The 23552-nt window shown below is 38.0% G+C and overlaps 1 protein-coding gene across 3 annotated transcripts in view; it reads left to right on the plus strand.

Annotated features, from left to right (window-relative positions):
* The window catches only part of grid1a (glutamate receptor, ionotropic, delta 1a), a 261831-nt gene that overhangs the window by 165975 nt on the left and 72304 nt on the right, over window positions 1-23552 (plus strand). For all 3 annotated transcript variants that reach the window (XM_079362801.1, XM_079362802.1, XM_079362800.1), the window contains 2 exons: window positions 1843-2127; window positions 15541-15746. In XM_079362801.1, coding sequence (XP_079218927.1) covers window positions 1843-2127; window positions 15541-15746 — 491 coding nt within the window. The remainder of the gene's footprint in view (window positions 1-1842; window positions 2128-15540; window positions 15747-23552) is intronic.

Raw genomic sequence — 23552 nt, forward strand, 5'->3', positions numbered from 1 at the left:
CCTCATACTACAGTCTCTCCCTACTCTCCCCCGTTCCTCCTCAGTGTGTTATTTAGTTGCCTCTCTGCTCATGATTTACAGAGCCTTAATGTAGTCCTGTGCTTGCAGTCAGCAGATGAAACTGTCATTTGTCACATTAATAGTCCTCCCCACATGCCATACATTCTCACACATATACCTACACATACACAACCCTTTGCCAGTATGGCTCTATTCAACACCCACTCTTATCATCCTTCCCTGGCTCCCTGTCCCTCTCCGTCTCAGACCTCCCTCCTAAACCACTCTCCTTTTTTGTCATCTTCTCCTTCACACCTCCTCTGGTAGCATGGTGGATTTAACTTAAATGGCATCCAACCTGTATGATACTATCATGCTGTGCAGTCCTCGCTGTGCATCTCAACAGGCTCAGTCTGAAGGATTTATATGAAATAATGTGGTCTTGAACCGCAGCGCTGCATCTTTGTGCTTGATTTTGCCGTCATTGAAACTAGCTATATAATTAGACTGAATTGTGGAATGCAGGAGGAGAACATTTAATTGCTGTTTTGTACAATAAGCTCAGCTGTTTGAGTCCTGCTGTGTAGCCTTGAATCTTAAATGAAGCGTTAGACTTTCACATGTCGCATGCACAATTAGACAATCCCTGTTGTAGACATTTATGCAGCTCAGAAATAGGGTTTAAAATTGATGTTCTCCATTTAAAAATAAGACAGTAACTTTCTTCATCTTGCTTATGCCTTTTGAGTGTTTTGCATCTTTTAGTAGCATCGGTAAGTAGTTTTACTCAACAAAAAGTCATGTCAGAGGTTTAAAAGGTCAACAGTTGTGAATTAAGTTTTCAAACTATGAAATATGAGAAAAAAACAAGCTATGAAAACAATATTGGTTAAGAACAAGAACATGTTGTTTCCTGTCAATAACACTTGATAAGATGCCCAGTTATCTTCGCTATCTTTAGTATGTTCAACCTATTGTAGTTGTGATTGTAAAAATCATCTTCTAAGTCGTTGATCAGCTGTCATTATTTGAAGAGCATAATTATGAATGCCTAATATGTCAGATCACAACCTCCGGCTTATCCACTGTCATTAAATATTCATACCTACTTAGACAGAACAGCTTTTTTGGTCAATTTCTGATGCCTTAAGAACGTCTACGATGGCATTTTCATCTTTAAAAGATGTTCAGCTGTTTGTACCAGAAAGCTGCCGAATGTCCACTAATAGGATCTAAACCATATTAAGCCCAAAAGAATGTGTAAATAAAAATGTGTGGAAGTTAAGACCCATTGCAGACATCACAAGCATGTGTCTGCAGACTTAATCTGTGCGGGTTTACAGATTTTTAGCATGTCTACATGGATGGGAGAGACAGCAAAGGAGGAGCGGCACAGTATTTAGCTGAGACGTCAAGATGCATTATTTTTTATATGCCTGTTTGTAGCGTTAGAAATTTCAGATTTTTGTTTTTGAAAATGTCCTCTCCCTCATTTCCTTTGTGCTGTCACTTAGCATACCTTACTGTCCTGTCACTTTTTAATTTATCCAATGAGTGTTCCTTGTGTAGTTTTAAGTCAGTAGGGCAAGGATTAAGGGATGCACCCCGTGAATCCCTAATCTTCACATTATCATAACATTTTGTGACTGTCCTTCTTCTAATCTGTTCTCAGATATAATGCTAAATAGGATACACATATGAACATTATAGATTCTTGAACCGTCCCTTCAAAATTCTGTCCTTAACATTATTTCCATTATGTCGTTTTCTTGCCTTGTATTCTTTTTTCTTCACTTATTTTGCTTCATTCACATTCCCCCTACTTTTATGTCCTTTCTCCAGCATGCGAGTTGATGAACCAGGGGATCCTTGCTCTTGTCACATCCACGGGCTGTGCCGCTGCAAGTGCTCTGCAGTCTCTGACAGATGCAATGCACATTCCCCACTTATTCATCCAGAGAAATGGGGATGGAGGTCCCCGCACTGCCTGCCAGTTCAACCCCAGCCCAGATGGAGAGAGCTACACCTTGGCTGCCCGTCCACCTGTTCGAATCAACGAAGTCCTGCTCAACCTCGTCTCAGAACTGCACTGGCATAAGTTCATCATCTTTTACGAGAGCGACTACGGTGAGTGTGGACAAAAGAGAACGATTAATGTTCAAATGTCTCCTATAAACATGTCATTTGTATGTCAGATGATCTCAGCTCATCCATGAAAATGCAAATGCTCCAAAACCATCTCCAATGTTGAGGGAGCACAGACTTTCACAGATGTAAAACCAAATGGAATACTCTGAATTGGAGCTATAAGGAAAAAACATCACCACTCACCAACATACACACAGAAATCTGTCATGCAAGGCGTTAAAAAATAAATCAAAGTTCAGAGATTGCACAGCTATAAGCATGATCTGATTGCTGCATACATGCATTAATAGCATGCATGAAGAGACACGTCTGAGCCTAATTGGCTCATTTGTGGAACCAGTGAGTGAGGATGTGTCCCAACGATGCTTTTTACAGTATATTCTCAGATGTTCTTATTCTGTTTCTTTAATCTCACCATGATCCCCCTGTGGACCAGACCTTTCGTGACCCACATTTGGCAAAAGGCTAAGCACTGAAAGAGCCAAGATTGGCAAGAAAGTACACGAGCAGAAAGATGAGAAGATTCACTTCTCACTCGACTCACTCAACTGACTTCTTTGAGATGATGCTTTGCCTCCACTGGCTAATATTTTTAGAACTAGGAAGGAGTGCAATCCAGAAAAGGGAGTCATTCGGTTTTATTTTTTCAGAACAGATTTTGATATTGTAGTGTATATTAAAGCAATCCTAAAGGGAATTTAGTGACCAAATTACTCCTACCAGTTTGTCAACTCAGAGTTTGGACTGTACACAGGGCGTGTTGGGAATGTAGGCTTTGCATGTGACATGCTGTTTCCCATTTACCTGATGTGCCCTTGGATTTGTTCCTGACATTGGAACTCTGTAAAAACAGCATTGTCAGCATTCAGTTGGATCGATGAAAATCCTGCCTTGGAAGAGCATCTGTCTGTCTTTCTCTCGGACATACTGTGAGTATTGCTAGCTGTCTGTCTGTTATGAATCACTATCTTTATTTATTTCTAACCTGCTGTCTGTGACTATCTCATTGTCTGCCCAACTAGCTCTCTTCCTAACTTTAATTCTTTCTGACAAGCTGTGTGTGATGAGCTAGCTCTCTCACAGTCTGCCTGCCAAGCTGTTTGCTTATTTTGTTTTTCTTTTAGATTAGATAAGATGTTTATTGCCATTTGCACAAGTACAGGACATTACAGGTACACTGGATTTTCTGTGAAGGAAGTCCAGAATCCAGTTAAAGGTGGGTGTCGGTACTTCAAATACTGCCAACTTCCATGTTAGCTTCATTGGCATAATAGTGTTAAAGGCGAAGCTGTAATCCAAGAAGAGCAGGTGTGCATATGTCTTAGTGTCCAGGTGTTCTAGTGTGGAGTGGAGTGCCAGGGCCACCACGTCGTCCACTGATCTGTTGGTGCAGTAGGCAACCTGTAAGAAGTTTAAAGTGTCAAGACCCACAAAGTTTATGGAATGTAAAGCCATCCCTTCTCCAGTTATTCATTGGGGTTGTATGTGGTTTCTTGGATACCGGAACGATGACTGATGATTTTAATGGATGGTGGATGGTTTCCAGCATTGGGGAAGTGTTGAAGATGATTGTGAAACACTCTACCAGTTGTTCAGCACAGGCTTTTAAGACTCTTGATACTTGCAGCCTTGTGAGGGGGACTTTGCAGGAGTGTCACTGTTCGGTCTGTTGAATCCTGCATGGAAACTATTGAGCGTGTCTGGTAGGATGGAGTTACATACTTTTGCTCTGCTTTTGTTCCTTCTGTAGCTGGAGATAGATTGCATTTTTGCCACATACTCCTTGTGTTGTTGTCCATGTAGCAGCTTTCAAGTTTTTGGTAAAATGTTCTTTTGGCAGCGCTGATGGAGTTTTGTAGCTCATACCGAGCATGCTTGTACTCGGCGGGGTCCTCTTTGATTTTTGAGTTTATCATTGTCTTGTTGCTCTGTAAGCTCTTCATGTTATCTTACAGTCTAAATTGTGAGTTTGTCCTCTCTGTCTTTGTTTCTGCCGTCTGTAACTTTTTTGTTCTGGGGGTCTTTGACCCAACTTACTTTTTATAGCTAGTTTTCTGTCTGTCTAACTTTCTTGTTTCCTATTGACTAGCTGTTTGTCTATGCGACTGGCTGTCTTGTTAACGACCTCTTGATATATAAACATCTCAATCCTCATAGCTTTAAATAGCAATCCCTGTGAGGGGGAACTGATGTCTAATGTGTGAAGGCTCAATTAAAAAAGACACCATCTATGAGCAAAATTGGATACCAGGTGTGACACAACAGTCTTTTTTCATCTTCTACGTTAGGTGCTAGAAAGTCAGCACCATTGACATTTGAGCTGGTGCTACACTGTTTAACTATTCACTTGTTTAATTAAGGAATGTAGCAGCTAATTAGGATCCTCAGTCAAAATACCCATGGTGCCTGCCTTGAAGCAGTACTACAGTGACCCACAGTGCTGCCCAGGGAGCAGTAGACTGCTGTCTGCAAATCTAAGTCGTCACAGATAGTGAATTTTGAATTTGAATTTGTGATGTATAATTAAGAGAGAAACCACCGTTCACTCAGTTTGACTTCCATTATAGGATGATTGTGTCTGTGTTGTTTGTAATTTTACTTGCTGTCTTAGATAAATGTTATCAGGGCACTCTTTGGATTTGCAACAAGTTTTGGAAAGTTATTTTGAGAAATTCTTCCAGTACTAGTGCCAATATGAGACAATAAAATATTTCATATGTTTCACAAAACCTCCCCCTTGACAAAAGGAGCCATTGGTCTTTAAACCACATTTTTCTCTAAACAAAAGCAGGCAGACAAAAAAAACGTCATTTACAAAAATTCAAATTCAAATTAGGATGGAAATGTGGAACTGATCAGAGAATAATCCACAAGCTTGATCTTTAGGAAGACATTGATGCTCTTTATAGGAACAGATTTTTAGACCATTAAGGACTGACTTCTCTCAATACCAAAAAAAAACACAGATGGTCAATACCAGCACTTGAAACATGCAGTGTTGCTTCAGTTCAGTTGTTTTGACTGATTAATCAGAATCCGTTTTTATGGCCAGGTATGTTTAACACACAAGGAATCTAACTTTGCTAAACTGTGCTCTCTCTGTACACTGTAAACATCAAATAACAGTTAACTAAAAATATAAACAAGTAATTAAAGGCTAATATGTACAAAACTCAATAAGATCATTGTGCAATTGAATGTAAAGTACTGAAGTCAATCAAAGTTTTATTGGAGAATATCTTAAGGATTTTTGCAGGCAGCTTACCTCTGTAAAGCAAAAACAATTTTACGTAAGAGGAGAGTCAGGTGATGTAAGTCAAGTGCACTGAGTGTGGGTGCATACACACAAAGGGGACTAATCAAAAGTGACAGATTTGGCAAGATGTTAATGTATGAATTTTGCAGTAGCTGGACTTGGAATGTTTTTAAAACGGGTAAAGAGCAACTACTTCTAAAATAAACTTAAGTGAATATACTTAAATTGAATGGCAGTTGCCAGAATAACTTCAAACTTTGGTGAAGCTGTTAAAGCTGTATGCTGCACATAATAGTGAAATATATTCCAAATGTTTTCTCCATATCCAACATCTAACATGGAAATTCACCTTACTTTATGATTTTTCAATTTATGATTTATTACATTTCTTAATTATAACTACAGGGTGCATAGTTTACCTCTGGTCTTTCTTCTCCCATCGACTGTCTCATTATTGCTAAACTTTCATGATCACATACATGATTTGAACATTATATTGCTTCCAACTCTCGCTGTCAGATCAGTGGTAATCAAACTGTGGGAGTGAGATGATGTAACCCTACAGCACTGGAGCTCGGATCAGGTTTCCAGTGTGATCCTGTCAAAGCCTTCCTGTCTTCTCTCCTCAGCTCTCAGTGTGCATTTTGCATGAAAAGGGCAGCAAAGTACAAAGCTGTGACATCCCCTTCACAAAGAATATTCCTGTCATAACATTTGTCACATTCATGAGCTGGTTTTTGTAACTTAATGATTTGCCAGTTAAAGCTATGCAATCCAACACAAAAGAGGTCTTTCCATCTATTAAGTCACCACAGTGGCTCACTATGTTATTGTACTATAAGTACAATAACATGAGAACATCTAAGGAGCCTGTTTATCTTCATTTTAAATCTAATAGGAAATACATGCTGCATATATTGAACACTCAAATATATTTTTATATATTTATATTTTTATCTTATTGAATTTTTAATTCAATTTTTTATTGAATGTGATTTTCTTTTATTCCGCTTTGCTGCTGTAACACTGTAAGTAACACTGTTTGTGAGTTGAATATATTCTTATTTTTTCTTATCTCAAATGTTTGCCTTATCAACCAGGCAATAAACCTGCTGGTGCATTGCCATGGGAAAAAAACAAAACAACTTTTATTTCACTATTCAAATTTCAAGGTTGTATTGAGATGTTTTTTTTAAAGCACTTGCTTAATCATACAGTCTTTAAACATGATGAAGCACAAGACGCATTGACTCATTGGCTGATGCACTTAAGCGGTCTCAGTCATAATACGATGTGGTGACTGACTCCAGCATGGCACTTAACTGATCTATGCTAATAGCACTCAGCCTGTGTTTTCCCATGTAGTGTCATTTATAATGTAACTGTCTACAGAAGAATTTCTAGAGGCGCCCATGTTCATTATTTTCCCTTTTTGAATGATTACAGAAATGTCAGAAAGACACTCACTGTTTAAAATCTGGGATCTCTAAACCAGGACCCTCTTGCCTGAAGATTTAAAAGGGAAGAACATGTGTGATACATTGTTTTGCAGAACTGCAGTCTTAGCAATATGCTGCTAGTGCATTATGGCAGATGCTTCTTAAACGCAGCCTAAGGCAACACACTTCAGAACAACATACACATACACATTTCCCAAATCCTCAGAATACGCAACACACTTTAAGACTATTATTAGTCTCTTTTTTTTTCTTTGTGTCTTGGTCGTGAGAGCTTCAATAGTCTCTGATATGGACAGTATGGTAAATGTGTTGTTTTTATTACAGGTAAACAGCTGGCTTCCCCAACCTTAGGGGCAAAGGGTAGCATAGTGTAAGAAAGTATGTCAGGGAAGCTGATTCACTCCAGTCTTCACAGATGCATCAGTTGCATAAAAGACACATTATGCAAACAACTTCCAAGGCTTCACCTCCTCTGGTTCCATTTGTCATTGTACATTTTCAACACATAATTTGATCGGCTGTCAGGAGTGAGTGCACATTCCATAATTTCATTCAGCAGTAACAGAAATAACCCTGTTCTTCTGTTATTGTGGCTCCACAAAATGCAGGGTGAACTGTAAAGACCATGCGTTGTTTTGCATTTTGTGCCTTAAGGCAAAATAGGACAGAACTGAATTGTATGATAATGCTATAAAAGCTTAAAGACCCTCCATGCTTTATAAGATTCAGCCTCTTCTTCCTTTAATTATTTGTTTTTCTTTCTTATTGTTTATTATTTAGTGTCTTTCTTTTCTTTTGATCCATCTTTCTTTCTTTCTCTCATTATACATTTATAAGCCATTCTGTTCTTCTTTCAAACAAGCACACTGTCAGATTTCAGCCCTGCTCCCTGTCACTGCTGAAGGGTACCATAATACCTCAGCTTTTATTTTGAAAAGGACAATTTAGACACAGTGCAATGTAAAGGCCACAAAAGTTCATCTCTCCTGCTGAAAAACAAATCTGACAGCAAACTTTTATTGTTGCCGTCAAGGATCACGCTGCCCCTTGTGAATTGTGGGCATTCTTCTAAACCGACCAGAGCCCTCGCACATCAAATTAAACTTTCATGCACAAACAACTGTTCTCCGTCGTCTTTTGGCTGCATTTAAATGACATTGACTGAATCCAGAGAAGTGGGTTGAGTTCCTGCAGCGAATCGAAAGATGTGGTTTTATTCGATTTCATTTTACATTTCACCATGACCAGAAACAACCCAGGTGCTCTCTGCTTGTTTTTTAAACTAACCGTGTCTTTGACTAGACAGCATTCAGCAGACTGAATAAGTCAGTCATGCCATGCATGTTTGAAATCTGTCAAACATGCCTCTGTATCTGCTGTAATTCAACTGCTACAATTACCTCAAATAGTCATCACCTACTAGTTATGGGATGTAAAGTTCTTTTTAGAGAGTTGGCTCTTTTGGCTTAGCTCTTTCGTTTCCTGAAAGGCTCTTAATTTAGGATCTTATGTAGCCTTATTTTTGTTTTGCAATTAATTGCCTCATTCTGCGAATTTATTCTGTTACTAAAGCATTCTTACTTGTGTTTAATATTTCAATCAAACGTTTGAATTGCAAAAATGCAAATACAAAATAAATCTGCTGTCTCACTCGCATGTTGCCATGCTGGCCAATCAAAACATAGTTTTGCTATGAACAGAGCTGGGGCTAACCCGCAGTCAGTGCGAAGCAACAAAAGGGGAAAACTGGGATCCGGCTCTCACTTAATAAGAGTTGACACTTCTGATTCACTACAAAGCATCAGCTCTCAGTCGTATCTTTTGATCATGACACCTCACTATCACCTGCACTTCAATAAGTTATTAAATATAGAAATGTCTACAAAGATTTTAATTTATCCTTTAAACAAAGCACTGTATTAAAATGAACTAATTGACTGATAAGCACCTTCTAAGTTCCGCTTCTATCAAAAATATTTTGCATTTTTGACAAACATTCAGACTTGAATATTGTTAAGTATAATAAGTTGAATCCTACTTGACTTTGCACTGGCTGCACCAGGTTTATATTTCACACCTTCAGTTAGGTTTCCTAACAACTTTGGTCCGTCACCATGAAGACTGGTGCAGAAATACATGCTTCCATCACCATGAATTGTTACAACTTTGGTGATCTCTTCACGTTCCAAACATCACTATACATTACTGTAAATGTGTCATCTACTTAAGTTTAGGGCAATCTCTGTTCGGGATTTTATGTTCCTAGGGTACGTAATTCACTAAACTGCAAGACTATAGTTAAAGCTTGTTCTGCAGTATTAAAAATCCATTAAGCCACTGTGGAGATATCAATGTTTAAATTCAAGAACTATTACTTTAATGCAGGGATCCATTGAATTAACCAAGGGCAACTGAAAATCTAACCTGGGTTAACGAACCACTGAGATAATCCTTTGAAGGTCATTTTGATCTAACATATTTAGAGGATATTGATTCGTGACCTGGGTTCATGAAAGACAAGGAACATAAAATGCTGATTCATGACCAAAAAAACACCAAAAACGAATGACTTTTCCTACAGAATGATCTTTACTTTGTGTTTACTGTGAGAACAGTAAACAACTGTGAGAACAGAGAAGTTGACCATAATGAAGACGAATAGTCGAAACAGACCTGAGGAAGAGAATATGAGGTAATGTAAATACAAAACTATGTGTATATATATATATATATATATATATATACACACACACACACACACACACACACACATATGTATATACATATATATTTGTATATAAAGCTAAAGCTACAGTATATATATATATATATATATATATATATATATACACACACACACATATGTATATACATATATATATTTGTATATAAAGCTAAAGCTACAGTATATATATATATATATATATACACATATATACATATATGTGTATATATAGCTATATATACATATATATATATATATATAGATAGATAGCTATATATAGATATAGATATATAGATAGATAGCTTTTTTTTACTTTAGCTTTACATTTAGCTTTACTAAATGTTTGATTGACTAATTAAGCAAATTTTAATAATAAAAAAAACATTTTAAAATTCCACAAGTTGTACGTGTAAGCTGGTTTACATTGTAGACTTTTTACTTGCTTAAAATATCCTACACAGTAAGCTCATCTGCCAGTGTACATCAGCATTATGATCAAAGCACAGCTGGACTTAAATACAGCCACACAGAGCTGCCATGCTCATAAACTCTTGTTCTTGTTTTAAAAGACTGCAATGTCTTATCTGTATGCCATTTAAAGTGCTCCTGCACTGTATTGTGTGTATGCAAAAGAAAGCCAACTATTGATTCTGTGTGGAAAGAAAATATTGGGTAGACTTTCTGCAAACAAAAGCTTCTGTAAAATTACCTTGTCATTTTGTCATAACAAGGAGAGTATAAAAGACAACTGATGCGCAATTACACAAAATCTAAAAGGAAGGGTTGATTCTCCTGAAAAACAGTAGGCTCCTTGGCAGGTCGGGCTCAGTTAACATGTGCTTAGTAATGACTGTGGAGCAGCTACATCTGTCTCTGCCCACCCATGTGGTGAATGGCTCTCTGTATGAGGAGGAGAGAATTAGGCTGGGATTAGGTGTGAGATTGATTAAGATGCTTTTGGTCCCAAGCAGGAGGTGGTTTCTAATGTAGAAGAAAGTGCATTTGTAACAAAGGCATGGTCTAAACATAGAAAAACACAAAGGATATCTCATGCAGAGTATGTAGCAGATCTACTGGCTAACACGTAATGTGAAGGTAAAGGACGGAGACAGATCAGTGTGAAAACTGTGAATATTAAGAGAGCACTCAAGGTGTTTCTCATCTTCGCTTCAAACACTTTGTGTTACATTATTTCATCAAAAGGAATATTTCTCAAAGGCCATATGGTTTGTCACACTTCCTGCAAACTTGTTAGGAGGTTGACCTTTAATTAAAAGACACTGTTGAAGAATAGTAATGAGAAATTTTAAGAGAAAGTAAAACTCACTGACAAAGATTTGTTAAGGTGGAAAAGGATTTGGGAAATATTTCAGTATATTTAAATATTTAATTTTAAGTATAAACATTTTAGCCAAAGTTATAATATTTTAACAGCAGTCTCATTTTATATCATCTGTAAAGTTTCATTGAAAAAAAAAAAAACAGGAAATGCTGAATAAATGTTAATCACAATTGAGAGTAGGAAAGAGTTACAGTAACAAGATGCAGATAAAATATTAATTATCGGAAATGGTAGGAAATGAAGAAACAAATCCTGCACAGAAAGCACTGAACCTTTTTACAAAATGGGAAAGTAAATGTTATGACCTCATTTGTATATTGTTCAGTCTTGGTTCAGGTGAGAAAAGGTTCAAGGAAATGTCAATGGCCCTTTTTTTAAGAGTATTAACATAATTGTCTACTTTTTATTTGAGCCCATTTTAAATATATTGTCTGTTACGACTGTTGCTATAATATGGATTCCTCCTGACGTTTTTACATTTACCACTTCCATTGTAGTATTTATTAGTATTTTAACATATGTTTGCTGTTGCATTCAGTTTTAGCTGTCTCCGATCCAACAAAAGCAGCGTGCCATTCCGAAAAGCATGTCAGCCAAAAATAAGTAGGGCAATTAATTTCATTCCTCACTTGAACTAAAACTTGCGCTGTAAGCCAAAAAATACAATCACTCGTCATTATCTATGAGACTATTCACCAGCTGTGGACTAAAATAATGAATTCTTTCCATGACTGACACGTTGGCTGCCCGCTCTATATTCAGACCACACTGTATTGGAACCATTTTGTTGATAGTGATTTCAGCACTTGTATTTTAGACCACAAAAAGAAGAAATAACATAATATATTCTTGCCTGTCAAAAGTATAGTAGCAAACTGATGCTGTCTTTAACTTGCCAGAAAGATGGACCACAGTGAAATGACAGTTACAGATGTAGACTTCCTTTTGCAGTATATGGTCCAAACACGCCGTAAAAGCCTAGGACAAACTTTTCAAGCTCATTAGTGATCATTTTATAACATAGGCTCGACAAAAACCACAAGATAGTCAAAGATAATCCTCTTACCTAACCATAAAACAAAAGAACAATTATGAAGGACCTATACATAATAATTCAAGGTTGATACTGTAACAAGTAAATTCAATCAAAAAAATAATAATCTTTATTTGTAATATCTCATTTAGATTAATGGAGTTGGTCACTAAAAATGTGGCTATCTGCTTTGACTTTGTTGTTGATTGGGTTTTTATTTTATCAATGTTTATACAAAATCCTTGCCCCTTGTATAAAAATAGCTGAATATCTATGTGATGCTTTCAGCATTGTGTTCCAATAGAGTATAGATCATTCATAATGAACAGGTTGGATAGAAATTAAAGCAGTGGTTTCTCTCTGTGTTGTTCTGGTAGGATAGATAAACTCGATGGCTGATACAATTCAAATTTACAAAAACAAAAGTAAATCCAAACTCCACATAAGTCCCTATATTGTAAGTTTTGTCTTAATAACTGATATTTTTAAAAGACTCAATTTGTAGTCAACACAGCTGGTAGCAGAGCCATTTCTCTGGCTTTTCTGCTTAGATTGTGATGCAGCCTAAGAGCTCAGTAAAACCTCTGAGCCCTTTGATCGTGACATGCCCATTTCTGCATCACTCAAATCCAAGAGGGACTCCTGCTTTAGTTTCAACTCACCAGAGATAGAGCTTGGGAGGATGTTGGAAAAACGTGATGCCATTCCTTCCTCTTCTCCCTCCATCTATCTTTGCTGCTATTTAATTGGATAGGTGAGGGACAGAGCAAAATCAGAGATGAATCAAGAGTCCCCTGTCATTTGTGATTTGTCAGAGCAACAAAGCAGGACTCTAATACAGGAGTGGCAGTGACTAGTTATGTTATCGAAAACTTTCAGAGGCAGATTTGCGTTTAGAAATGGCGCTGGGGGTAAACATGTCCAGAAATCAGACCTTCGCTTCCAAGTTAATCCTGTTTTCTGCAGCCCTGTTCATGGCCAACACGGTTGCCTTGTGGAAAAGCTCGCTACTTGTTTGGAACACTGCCTTTAATGTCTGATCTTTTTATCTGGATATCGAAGTTATCGCATGCTAGCTTTCCCGTGGCCCTTGCTGGGATTAAAAACTTTGTTTGTCATATAATGGTTTTTCCATTTGCAATTTTTGAGTTACAAAACTTTCGACCAACTGCAACAATACAGTTTGTTACAATGGAAAACAGAGTTAGGTGTGCTCACAATGAAACCGATTTTTTTTTTTAATTATCTGCAAAATGAAAACTTATTTTAATGTACATAGGATTAGCAGAATTTGTTAATACTCGGATATCGATCTTGACCCAAAAAGCTGGATCAGGACTCAGTGACAGTTTGCTGATCCATGGAGCCGATTCTATCCAATTGAACTCTGTGCTGTGTTTACACCAACAATACGCCCCTACTAAGTCATCATCAGTGCGCCAGAAGTTTACAGATTAACGTGAGATATATGTGGTATAACACTTTATATAAACACACGCTCTTATTTTTCTGAACAGTCAAACCGGAGTCTTTTATTCTGAAAATAAACTGAATGTTTTAATGTTGCTTCGGTGTCTGACTTCCCATCTTGCTTTTCTGTGCAAAATTCATGTGTCATGCTCCAGCATCAGTTAAAAATAGAAGCCTTGCGTATCTGCTCCGGAGGACTCCGGACTGCTGGAGCAGATACCCAATCTCACCCTGTCAGCGAATACAGCTTATTAATTTCATACTTATCGGATCGGTACTCGACCGGTACTCAGTCCTAGTATCGGAACCTTAAAAGCTGGTTCGGTGCATTCCTACTCTCAAAGACATGATACTGTTTGTAAAACCAATAAGAATTGAGACAGTAGAATTGAGAAAGCCTGCAGGATAAGTAAAAAGAAACATTAACATTAACTCCTCAGCTTCTTAATTTGCGTATACAATTAGTCAGTTGTTTTCTTATTGAGTCATCACAAATATACAGACAGTTGTACAGCCTCCAGGTTTCCTAACAGAGATGTCTCACACTGAAGAAGAACAGAGGACACATGACTCATATTGTATGCTAAGTATGCAGTCAATATGACCACATGTTTCTTCAGATTAATGTTGAAAAAAAAAATTTGTAGCCAAAATGAATTGCAACAGTCCAGTCGATGTGCATAAGGGAAGTAACCGTGATTAACTTACAATGTGTGTTGTGCTCCTACAAGAATGAAGTGGTTAGAGGTTGAGCTATTACTACTTGCATCCAAAGTAACACCAAGGGTAATCATTTCAACTTAGAGGCAAAGAAACCATCAGGGGTGTAAGTGAGTTTGTGTATTCGGAATGATTTTAAAGAGTGCCGCAGTAAGAGCTTGGAGAAACTTCAAAATGATGAATGATTTAATTTCATCTTTTGTTTTGCCCTCTGAACATTTTTTTCCCTGCGAGTACCCAAAAAATTAAACTTTGACACAGTGCATCCATTTCTTCTTGATTTGCGTCATATGATCAAAATATCGTTTCACTTTGTCCCAAGTTAAAGACAGAGGAACAGAGAAAATGTACCCATATGTTTCTTTGCTGCTTGGACCAAGTCAAGGGTTTCTTAATCATCTCGATTTGGACTTTTTTCACATGTGTCAACTAGTTATTTGTGGCCTTATTAGCTCAAATAAGAGCAGCCCATTCCTTCAGTATGTTATTGTAGGCGTAGTGTATGTGTGTGAGTGTGTGTAATCGTGTGTGCAAATGTGTGTTGTGCATTTACTCAGCCATATGTTTGCTTGAGCAAGTTTGTCTTTCTTTGTCTCTATATATCAACTCTTCTCCAGCACAAAAGCACTGGAGCACCAGATGACTCATCAAACCTCCAGAGATGCAACAGGGGGAAACCCACCCATCCATCCACACTAGCGCGCACACACCTACACACACCTACACACATCTACACACACCTACACACACCTACACACACACACACACACACACACACACACACACACACACACACACACACACACACACACACACACACACACAAACACAAACACAGCCATTGTAGTTGCAGTAAGAGGTTTGGCCCTATAGCAATTTCCCCCCACCTCTGACAATGCGACATGACTTGGCACATAGTGACTGCTGGGATTTGTGTGCTTACTGTGTGCCCTTTGCTGCACATCACCTTTGATTTGTGTGTGCAGCCCAGCTTCTTATAAGCGGTTTCCCGTACAGTGAAAGACACACACATAAACACACACACAGGGAGATCTCTGGGGACAGCTACACCTGCCTGCAGTTTCATATCCTGTAAACCCCAGGAAACAGAGAAGACAGGAGGGCTTGTTGTGTTTTGTCACGCTTTGGATCAGGAGCAAAGAACGAAACCTGCCTGGAAGCTTTTTGGATGTAGCCTGAAAATATTGAGTGCATGTGCAGGTGTGGAAAGAGCAGATTGTGCAGCCATAATACTGATTACATGCTCAGGGAATAAACTTCTCTTTTCCACAGAACCTACAAAAAGGGCTCGTCTTTTTCTGTCTCTACCTGTTTGTCTGTGTCCCACATGACAACTGATTGCTGTAACTCTCTTCCCTTCTTCAGACATCCGGGGTTTGCAAACCTTTATGGACCAGGCGTCTCGAATGGGTTTGGATGTGTCCTTGCAAAGGGTGGACCGCAATGTCAGCCGTGTCTTTACCGATCTCTTCAACACAATGCGCACTGAGGAGCTGAACCGGTACCGGGATACTTTGCGGAGGGCCGTGTTGCTCATGAGTCCTCGTGGAGCACAGGTGTTCATCCACCAGGTAGGCTTCTTGACTGAGACTTTTCTCCATCCGTGAACCAGAAACACAGGCAGAGAGAACAAGCCTTTTTATTAAAATGATGGGAATAAGCAAAATATCTGCCTTGCACCCCTGTAGAGAAAGCTGACACATACTTACAAAAAAGCTCACAAAAGAGATCAATAAATAATGAAGAATAAGGACACAACTGCCTTGTTTAAATTGGGAACCTAACAATTAGACCAGACTTGCGACCATTCCCGTGGTAAAACTGATGAAACAAGATGCAACTGCAACCTTGTTGAGCTCCGTCAAAACCCCAGAGCAGATGGCAGAGATCAAACTGAGATGTGTGTCACTTTCTGTATTGAGTTTCTCAAGATAAAACCACATTTCAGTTGCCAATATTGTGCATGAAACGAAGCATATTTTGTGAACTTTTCAAACATCCTTCTTTGCTTTCTGTTTTCTGAACACATCAACACCTCTACATGATATAACCCCTGGCATAGTTCAACCAAAGTCAAAGCAGACTGTGTGTAACCACAGCGGTTTTAGAGTTTCCTTGCTCACGCAATATCAACTCGACAGCTGTAACTAACCTTTCTTCCATCTTACATATTGTGTTGCTAAATATAGCCGTTTAGAAGATGTGGGAGTTTATGAATCAAAGTTTCCACTATGATGTACATCTTTTCTTTTCTTTTCTCATCACACCTTGTTAAGTTCAAAGTTCATTTGCTTGGATGCCTTCTCCTCTTATCAGTTCAAATAAACTTTGGCGATGTTTACTAATCTAAACCCCAGTAAAGGAGAATAAATGGAAAATGTTGCATTAGCAACACTTTCTCAGCAATCTTCTACGTAATGACAGATAGGAAGTCAAATGGTAAGGGTTTTCAGTTACCACTGGGTCAGCCATCTTGGTTTAAAACAAACTATACTTCTTTGGCCTGAAGTATAACAATGTGTGGCAGTGGAAGTGCTGTAAATAGAAATATGTCATTACAAAAAGCTAACAGAGAAGCTTGTTCTGCCCAGCAATTACAACACAGTCTGAGTCTTAATCCAGTGATAAAGACAAGAATCATTGATGAAACAAGATCAGTCTTCTGGTCTTCAAATAGACAATAGGACCATAGCTGGGGGGAAAAAGATTAAAGATTAAGAATAAAAGGCCTGTTTAACAGAAAGAAAGGTCCAATGTGTATTCCAAACTTTTGGTATCTTCCCTTTTTTCCACCAATTTTGTTTAAGTTAAGTTGAGTTAACAGTTAATAATGAATCCCATTTCCATTACTAAACAACATATTAATATTTAACCTTTAATATCAGGGTTAAAGGTCCAATAATGTGGACATAAGGCAGTGTATATTCAAATTCAACTGTGTCTGATGTCAATGTGTCATGGTTTGATCTGCAAAAGGAGTAATTCATCTAAAACTACAAAAACCTTGAAATATATTTGTGGAAAGTCACACATAGCATGAAAAGATAATGGCCTCTAATGATGTGTAATGTCCTGTCCCAATTACATCAATATGTCTCTTTTTAGAACCCTTTTTGTAACTGTGTCTAACTTTCAAGGTGTCTACCAAATCTGTTGTACAAGGTTCAATATTTCAATTTTGATTTGTTATTACCTTGTTGTTCCCTGGATTCTAAAATGATATTTTCTCATATCGGAGACGCCTTGGCCCAAAAGACAAACCATAAGCATGAGTTATGACATTTCTGTAGGCTACTGCAAACCTACAATTCCACAAGAGAGTGAGGATGAGCTGATGCTGGAGAATATGTGGCAAGAACTGAAACAGTCATGGATATGTATTGAAATGCTTTACAAAAAGACATAAAATACAGTACATGTCTACTATGTGCTTTTATTGTATTGAAAGTTCCTTTCATTGAGAGATCAGTGGGGGATAAATAACTTTGATATACTGTATTTCCTGCAGTCTTGTCTGTAACAAAGTTTTTGATTTGAAACCTTCTCAGAATGAAATACACAATATTCTGCATTGTTTAACGTCTCAAATGGGTTTCTACACAATCGGAGATATTGCTGCATATCACCTTTCATCTTCCAAAAGTAATCAAATATTTGTATTCACATTGAGCAGATATAGCATAAAAAGTTGAACAGTTAGTGAAAAACATCACTTGTGTTCCAATTAGCGTTGTGTTAATGCTCCACTATTAATCAAAAAATGAGGCACTTATAAATAAATCAGTGCACAGGTTGTGAATACACCAAGGCTTACAGGTTTTATTAATGACACACTGCTTTGATCTTTTCCTGTAGTCTGATGAATTGTGTTTCAACGCACACACACACACACACACACACACACACACACACACACACACACACACACACACACACACACACACACACACACACACACACACACACACACAAAATTGACTGCTTCTCCTAATTTTTCATTAAATCTTGCACATTATATTCTTTATCATTCATAGCACAATTACCAACACAGGCATCTCGGGGACTGAGACAGTAGCACAGCCACACATCGAGCGTAAAATCCCAAATGATCCTGTGATTGGTTAATATATTAGAAGTGTCGGAGATTTGTTAATTCATCAAAGCTTCATTAATACCTTGCTAACTGTTGTCACTTATCATACCAAAACCCCACAAGAGATACAGGGGGAGAAAATGTAAATATGCTAATATTAGAGTTGAGAATGCTGATGAGGATGCCTTTGAGATTAAAGTACTTAAGACGTGTTTCAGCATTACAGAGAAAGTTGCCATGGTGATTAGAGGATGACAAAATGCAGAATCAGAAATTCATCACAGGCTTTGTGTATTTCCTCTTTTTTTACATTTTATTATCTATATGTCAGGAACCTCAGTTAAGTAGGAGGACTAGTGATATTGTTAAGCCAGCACATGTGTGAAGGATTCTTGATTGCAGTGTTTAGTATTTTCAGGAAGAAATGTATAAAGCTGATAAACTCTAGCATGGTAATACTTCCATTTTCCACAGAGACCTGCTCTATTTCCTGCTCTTTTCTGAATTAGTCAACTGTGTTTCAAAGTTCATAAACCTCATTTGCCCCATCTCATCATCTCTCCTCTTTTTGCTCGGCTCTTTACTTATTCATCTTCACATGGATGAATCGCTAAACCTACTTACAAAGCAACACAAAGTGATGACAAATAAATGTAAAGCTGCCACTAAGCTTTTTCAAACTGCAGGGAAGACACAAAACAAAAAGGAAGGACTGAAAAACGACCACAAGAAGACATAGGTTAAAATGAAAACAACTTACTAGAAAACCCACTTAGATAGATTAGGGAACATGACTGACAAGATTATCAACAACAATAACAACCAACCAACTGCTGAGAGACTATTAGGTGCTTCTAAAATATATTTTTAAAAAAACCCTCAAAAAGAGAAAATCTATTTCAACCATAAGAATTAGTTTAACAAATGAAAAACAAACTAAACTATCGACATCATGGGTATCTCCCTTACATGTTGGGTTAACTGGTAGGGTTAGGGTTAAGTTAATAACTACAAAGAGACTCATGACGAATTCTAAGAGACACAAAAAAAAAATACAAACTTCAGATGCACAAAAAATCCAGAAAATGGAAAAGAAAACCTACTACAAAGTGACTCGGGGAGTTGAAAGACACAAAATAAGGCCTCAGAATGTAAAATCAAATCAACAGCATCTTCAAAGATACCTTAATACTAAGAAAAATGGCCTACCGTCAAAGTGAGTCAAAACCACTACAAACAGTACTGTGGGTAACAATTTTTATTTATCATCTTGTTCGTTATGGGTAACACAAAGAACTAGGTTATCTAAGATTGGAACTTCAAAGACAGTAAAATTAAAACTAATTTGACCTTAAAAAGACAACAAACGACTTAAAGGCAGGGTTGGCAATTTTGGAAAACTGGTCTGATTTTGAAAGTAACTTTCCCTCTGTGCTCTGTCTTCACCCACCCCTCCCCTCTGTGCTCCCTCAAAAGTTGCACCACTCACTTAAATGCACTAGTGTCATTCGTCCAAAAGCAGATTTCAGCTCATGCGTTGAGTGTGGGTTTGTGTATGCATGTGGTCGAGAACAAGCAGGGAGACAGGGAAGTGTGATTGGTTCATAAAACTTGTAAAGAGAGCAGACATTGGTCAAAGTTTCTTTTTCAGCGCACAACCTAAAAACAGTTTCCACCAAAATCTTAAGAAGTGTATCTGAGTAAAATGACCAACCCAGCCTTTAAAGAAACAACAACAACAAGAAAGACAATTCAATTCTAATGATATGCAAAGGGACTTCAAAGACACAGAATGGGGCCTTGGAAAGGAAAGAAGACACCAAAGTGACTTTAAACACAGATACCTACCTGACTCAAAAGTAGTACAAACAACAGTCTGGCTATGGTGGGTTGGTGATGACAGATCAATAGGGCTAAAATGTGGTGTCAAAAAGAAACAAGCTAATTATTGGTTTTTAAGTCTTTTGAAAAAATAGCCTGGGTATCTTTGTGTTGGGCATTTGTAACATGTCTGTGCCCAAGTTCCCATTTTCTCATTCTCTCATATTGTTTTCTCTCATTGTCCATGCCTAAAGGTTTCTCTACAAAGTCATTTGACGGTGAGGGAAAAAATTATCCATTGGGCAGATGAAAGAGAGGTACCTTTGTCAGTCAGACAGTTCATCAAAGGACTAATGTAGCTGGACAAAATTAATAACTTTATTCTAAAGTTCTTTATTCCCTTGACTTACATTAAAGGACACAAGTATATTTGCAAGTCATCCTTGTCACACATTCTGCTACATCCGACCCTGAGGTTGTCCTGCTTTCCTGAGTAACCATTTCTAGTCAGCTGTTCCTTTCACAGTCTCTCAGGCTACAGTTGTTACTCATACTTAAAAAAAAACAAAAAAACATGCATACGTAATTGACAGTGTTGGCGGTTTCTCTGGCTCTTGTGCTTTCCCTCTCCAGACAGTTGCCATCTCGTCTCTTTTTCATTTTGGCCATGAGAGGATGTAGCGTCTTCTGTCAGCTTCAAAAGCCGCCCAGTTCCTGACACCCCGGCTGCCCTCTGTTTCCTTCATTGGGAAACCTCACTTGAGTCACGCATGCCTTGTAGAAGGTCATAAAGTGGAATTTCCGGCTTTCAACTGTCCCATTTCTACATCCTTGGGTTGTATTGGTGAACATTTGCAAAATCACTTTCATAAAACGGTGCATATTTAGGTACAGAAACGTGACACATTTTATGAGCTACCAAAGTCACTCTCAAAGTAATTGTCATAGTGCAGCTCTGGGCTATATATCTTTGCAAAACCCAAATTAGATTGTTGGCTCAGTGGGTTCTGGCTTTGGGAGATAGTGATTCATTTTCACAAACACTGATTAAAATGCTTTCAGAAGTTAAGATACCTGTTCTGAATGTAAAAACTGAAAATGTACCACTTCTTTGTATGACTTGCGCAAATAAATATTAAATATAAAATGGCATACAATTATGGATTTATTCTCATGGGTCTGAGAGTATTTTGATCTCCTCTTGACATAAATGTAATGGTTCCTTATATGTTTGTTTGCTTTGTTTGCGCGACTGTTTTCTGAAAGTAATTGTTTTGAGGGGAAACAGAACAGCAAGGTGTCACTTGGCATGCCAACTCTGCGGGCCCATTGATTGATGGAGAGAGAAGGCAGGGTGAGGTCTGCCTCCCGTGTGGCAGCTACACTGAGCTATAAGAGTGACAAGCACTGCTGCCTGCTGCCAGGGAACGTGAGAGGGGAAAAGGATGCAAATGGCGGCAGGAGGGTAAAGAGAGGAAGACAGGAACACAAATAGAGAGAGATAGAAAAGGGCACAAAAAAGGGGGAGACAAACAGGAAGTGAAATAAAGGACAGGTTGAGATGGATAGAGGATGGAAAGGTCAGAGATGGGAGATGATGAGAGATGATAAACTTGAAGGGACTCCTTCAACATAGAGCCCCTCTTTATGAAACAGTGACATGAAATCTAATGGAAAGAGGCGAGAGTGAAAAGAGAAAAAAGAGATAAGGACTGCTTGACTGAGAAACTGAGTATGGTTTCTGACAGACAGTAAGGAGGATTTTACAGCTTGTGGGGAGAATGGCTTTTGTTTTACTAGATAATTAAGGAATCAATGTTGACAGCCGTAAGTGTTTTAATTGGCACCTCATGAAAGTTTAAAAGCAGTCTGGATTGGATGTCTAAAATAGAAAAGATGAAAACTTGTTCATAGGATTTTCATCAATTTCTCCAACTGCGACAGCTGAGATAATCTCAACATGAAAAATTTGCAGAGGTTTCTTTCTTTCTTTTTTTTTCAACAATTCAGCAAAGACTCCTTGTCAATGCAATTCTCTTTACAGGATGAAAAGTCTCCTCCAGGTCGACATTGGCAAATAAAAGACATATTTTAAATTCACAATGAGAAGTTCTGATATTCATCACTTCAATTTGGTAATGCTACTCAAGTTTCTTGAATTATAACTTATTATACAGTATATTATCATGTTTTAACACTATTTGGAAACAAATGCAGTTCTTAAATGACAGACTTTGGCACGTATCACCTTTCTCCTAGTTGTTGGTGGCAGTTTATGTTTGTGTTATGTTTAGCAGGAATAAAATAAATCATGAGCTGATTACTTTTTCCTGAATCTACCACTTCATGAACAATCTCGGCTATAGCTGAAACATCCTTTTCAACATTCAAATATCCCTTTCAAGAGAAAGGACTCAGTATAGGCCCTCTTAAAGCAAATGTTTAGCATGTTTTTATGACTCTGTTGAGGTCAGTTTTGTTATTCTGCTATTCTACTGTAACATAAGAAACAGTTTAAAAAATAATAATAATTTATCATCCAAGAATTACTGAAGCAACATATCCAAATGTCTGGCTTGATGATTAAAAAGGTTCAGTGCAGTAAATAATTTAAAGTTTTATCCATTTTCTTTTTTGACGTTGCCAAAAAGTCACGGCTAACTGTGCCTTTGTATTTTCTCTTTTTTGAATAAAAAGAAGAGAATGGGTGTGCTTTGGTAACACACATCCATTTGGCTGCATGGCAGGAGAGCTCGCTGTGTTGGAAACAGATTCACTTGTCAAGCGTCAAGACCATGAATCGCTGATTAAAAATGGACCCTTGTGACACCATAGTGTGAACTGTAATAAACACATTTGCCCTTGCTAGGAATTGTGTTTTGATGCCAAGGACTCTTCCGTCTTACTGTCACAAGCGCTTGTGGATGGTGATTTAAAAGCGGCCAAAGTTGACGGGCTATTATGAGGTGCTTTGGAGAAGGAGACAGTGATGATGGCTTTTTCTTGCTCTGGGAATTCTCTGCTGTTGACATGGCAGCTTGTGGTACACAAAAACACGTATACACACCCAATAACCTCTCATACTTCACAAATATTTCTCTGACGTGAAACCCATAGTTGCCTTTCGACAGTGAGCTCCCATTTTGTAACATTTTGTGTCCTTCACGATTGTCTTGTCGAGAATTGCGGGCTGCAGACAAAATGAGCGTCTGAAGATTGCTTGTGCTTAATGTGAAGGTGACAGGGAGCATGAGCTTTTTTTTTTAGCCTGTTCTATTAATAGGCTTCCAATCTTTGGCAGAATTCGAGTGAACATTTTTCTGTTCAGCCTATCCGAGCCATGTTTATGATTAGGAACTGATTATTTGCCATTATCTGCAGCATTTAAAATTGTTACCAAGTTGTAGAGACGGTTGAAAGCCATTTTCCATCTCCAGCAAACAGCTAATATCACCCCCATCCA

Source organism: Symphodus melops, assembly GCF_947650265.1.
Source record: "Symphodus melops genome assembly, chromosome: 15".
In the NCBI taxonomy this organism is placed as follows: domain Eukaryota; kingdom Metazoa; phylum Chordata; class Actinopteri; order Labriformes; family Labridae; genus Symphodus; species Symphodus melops.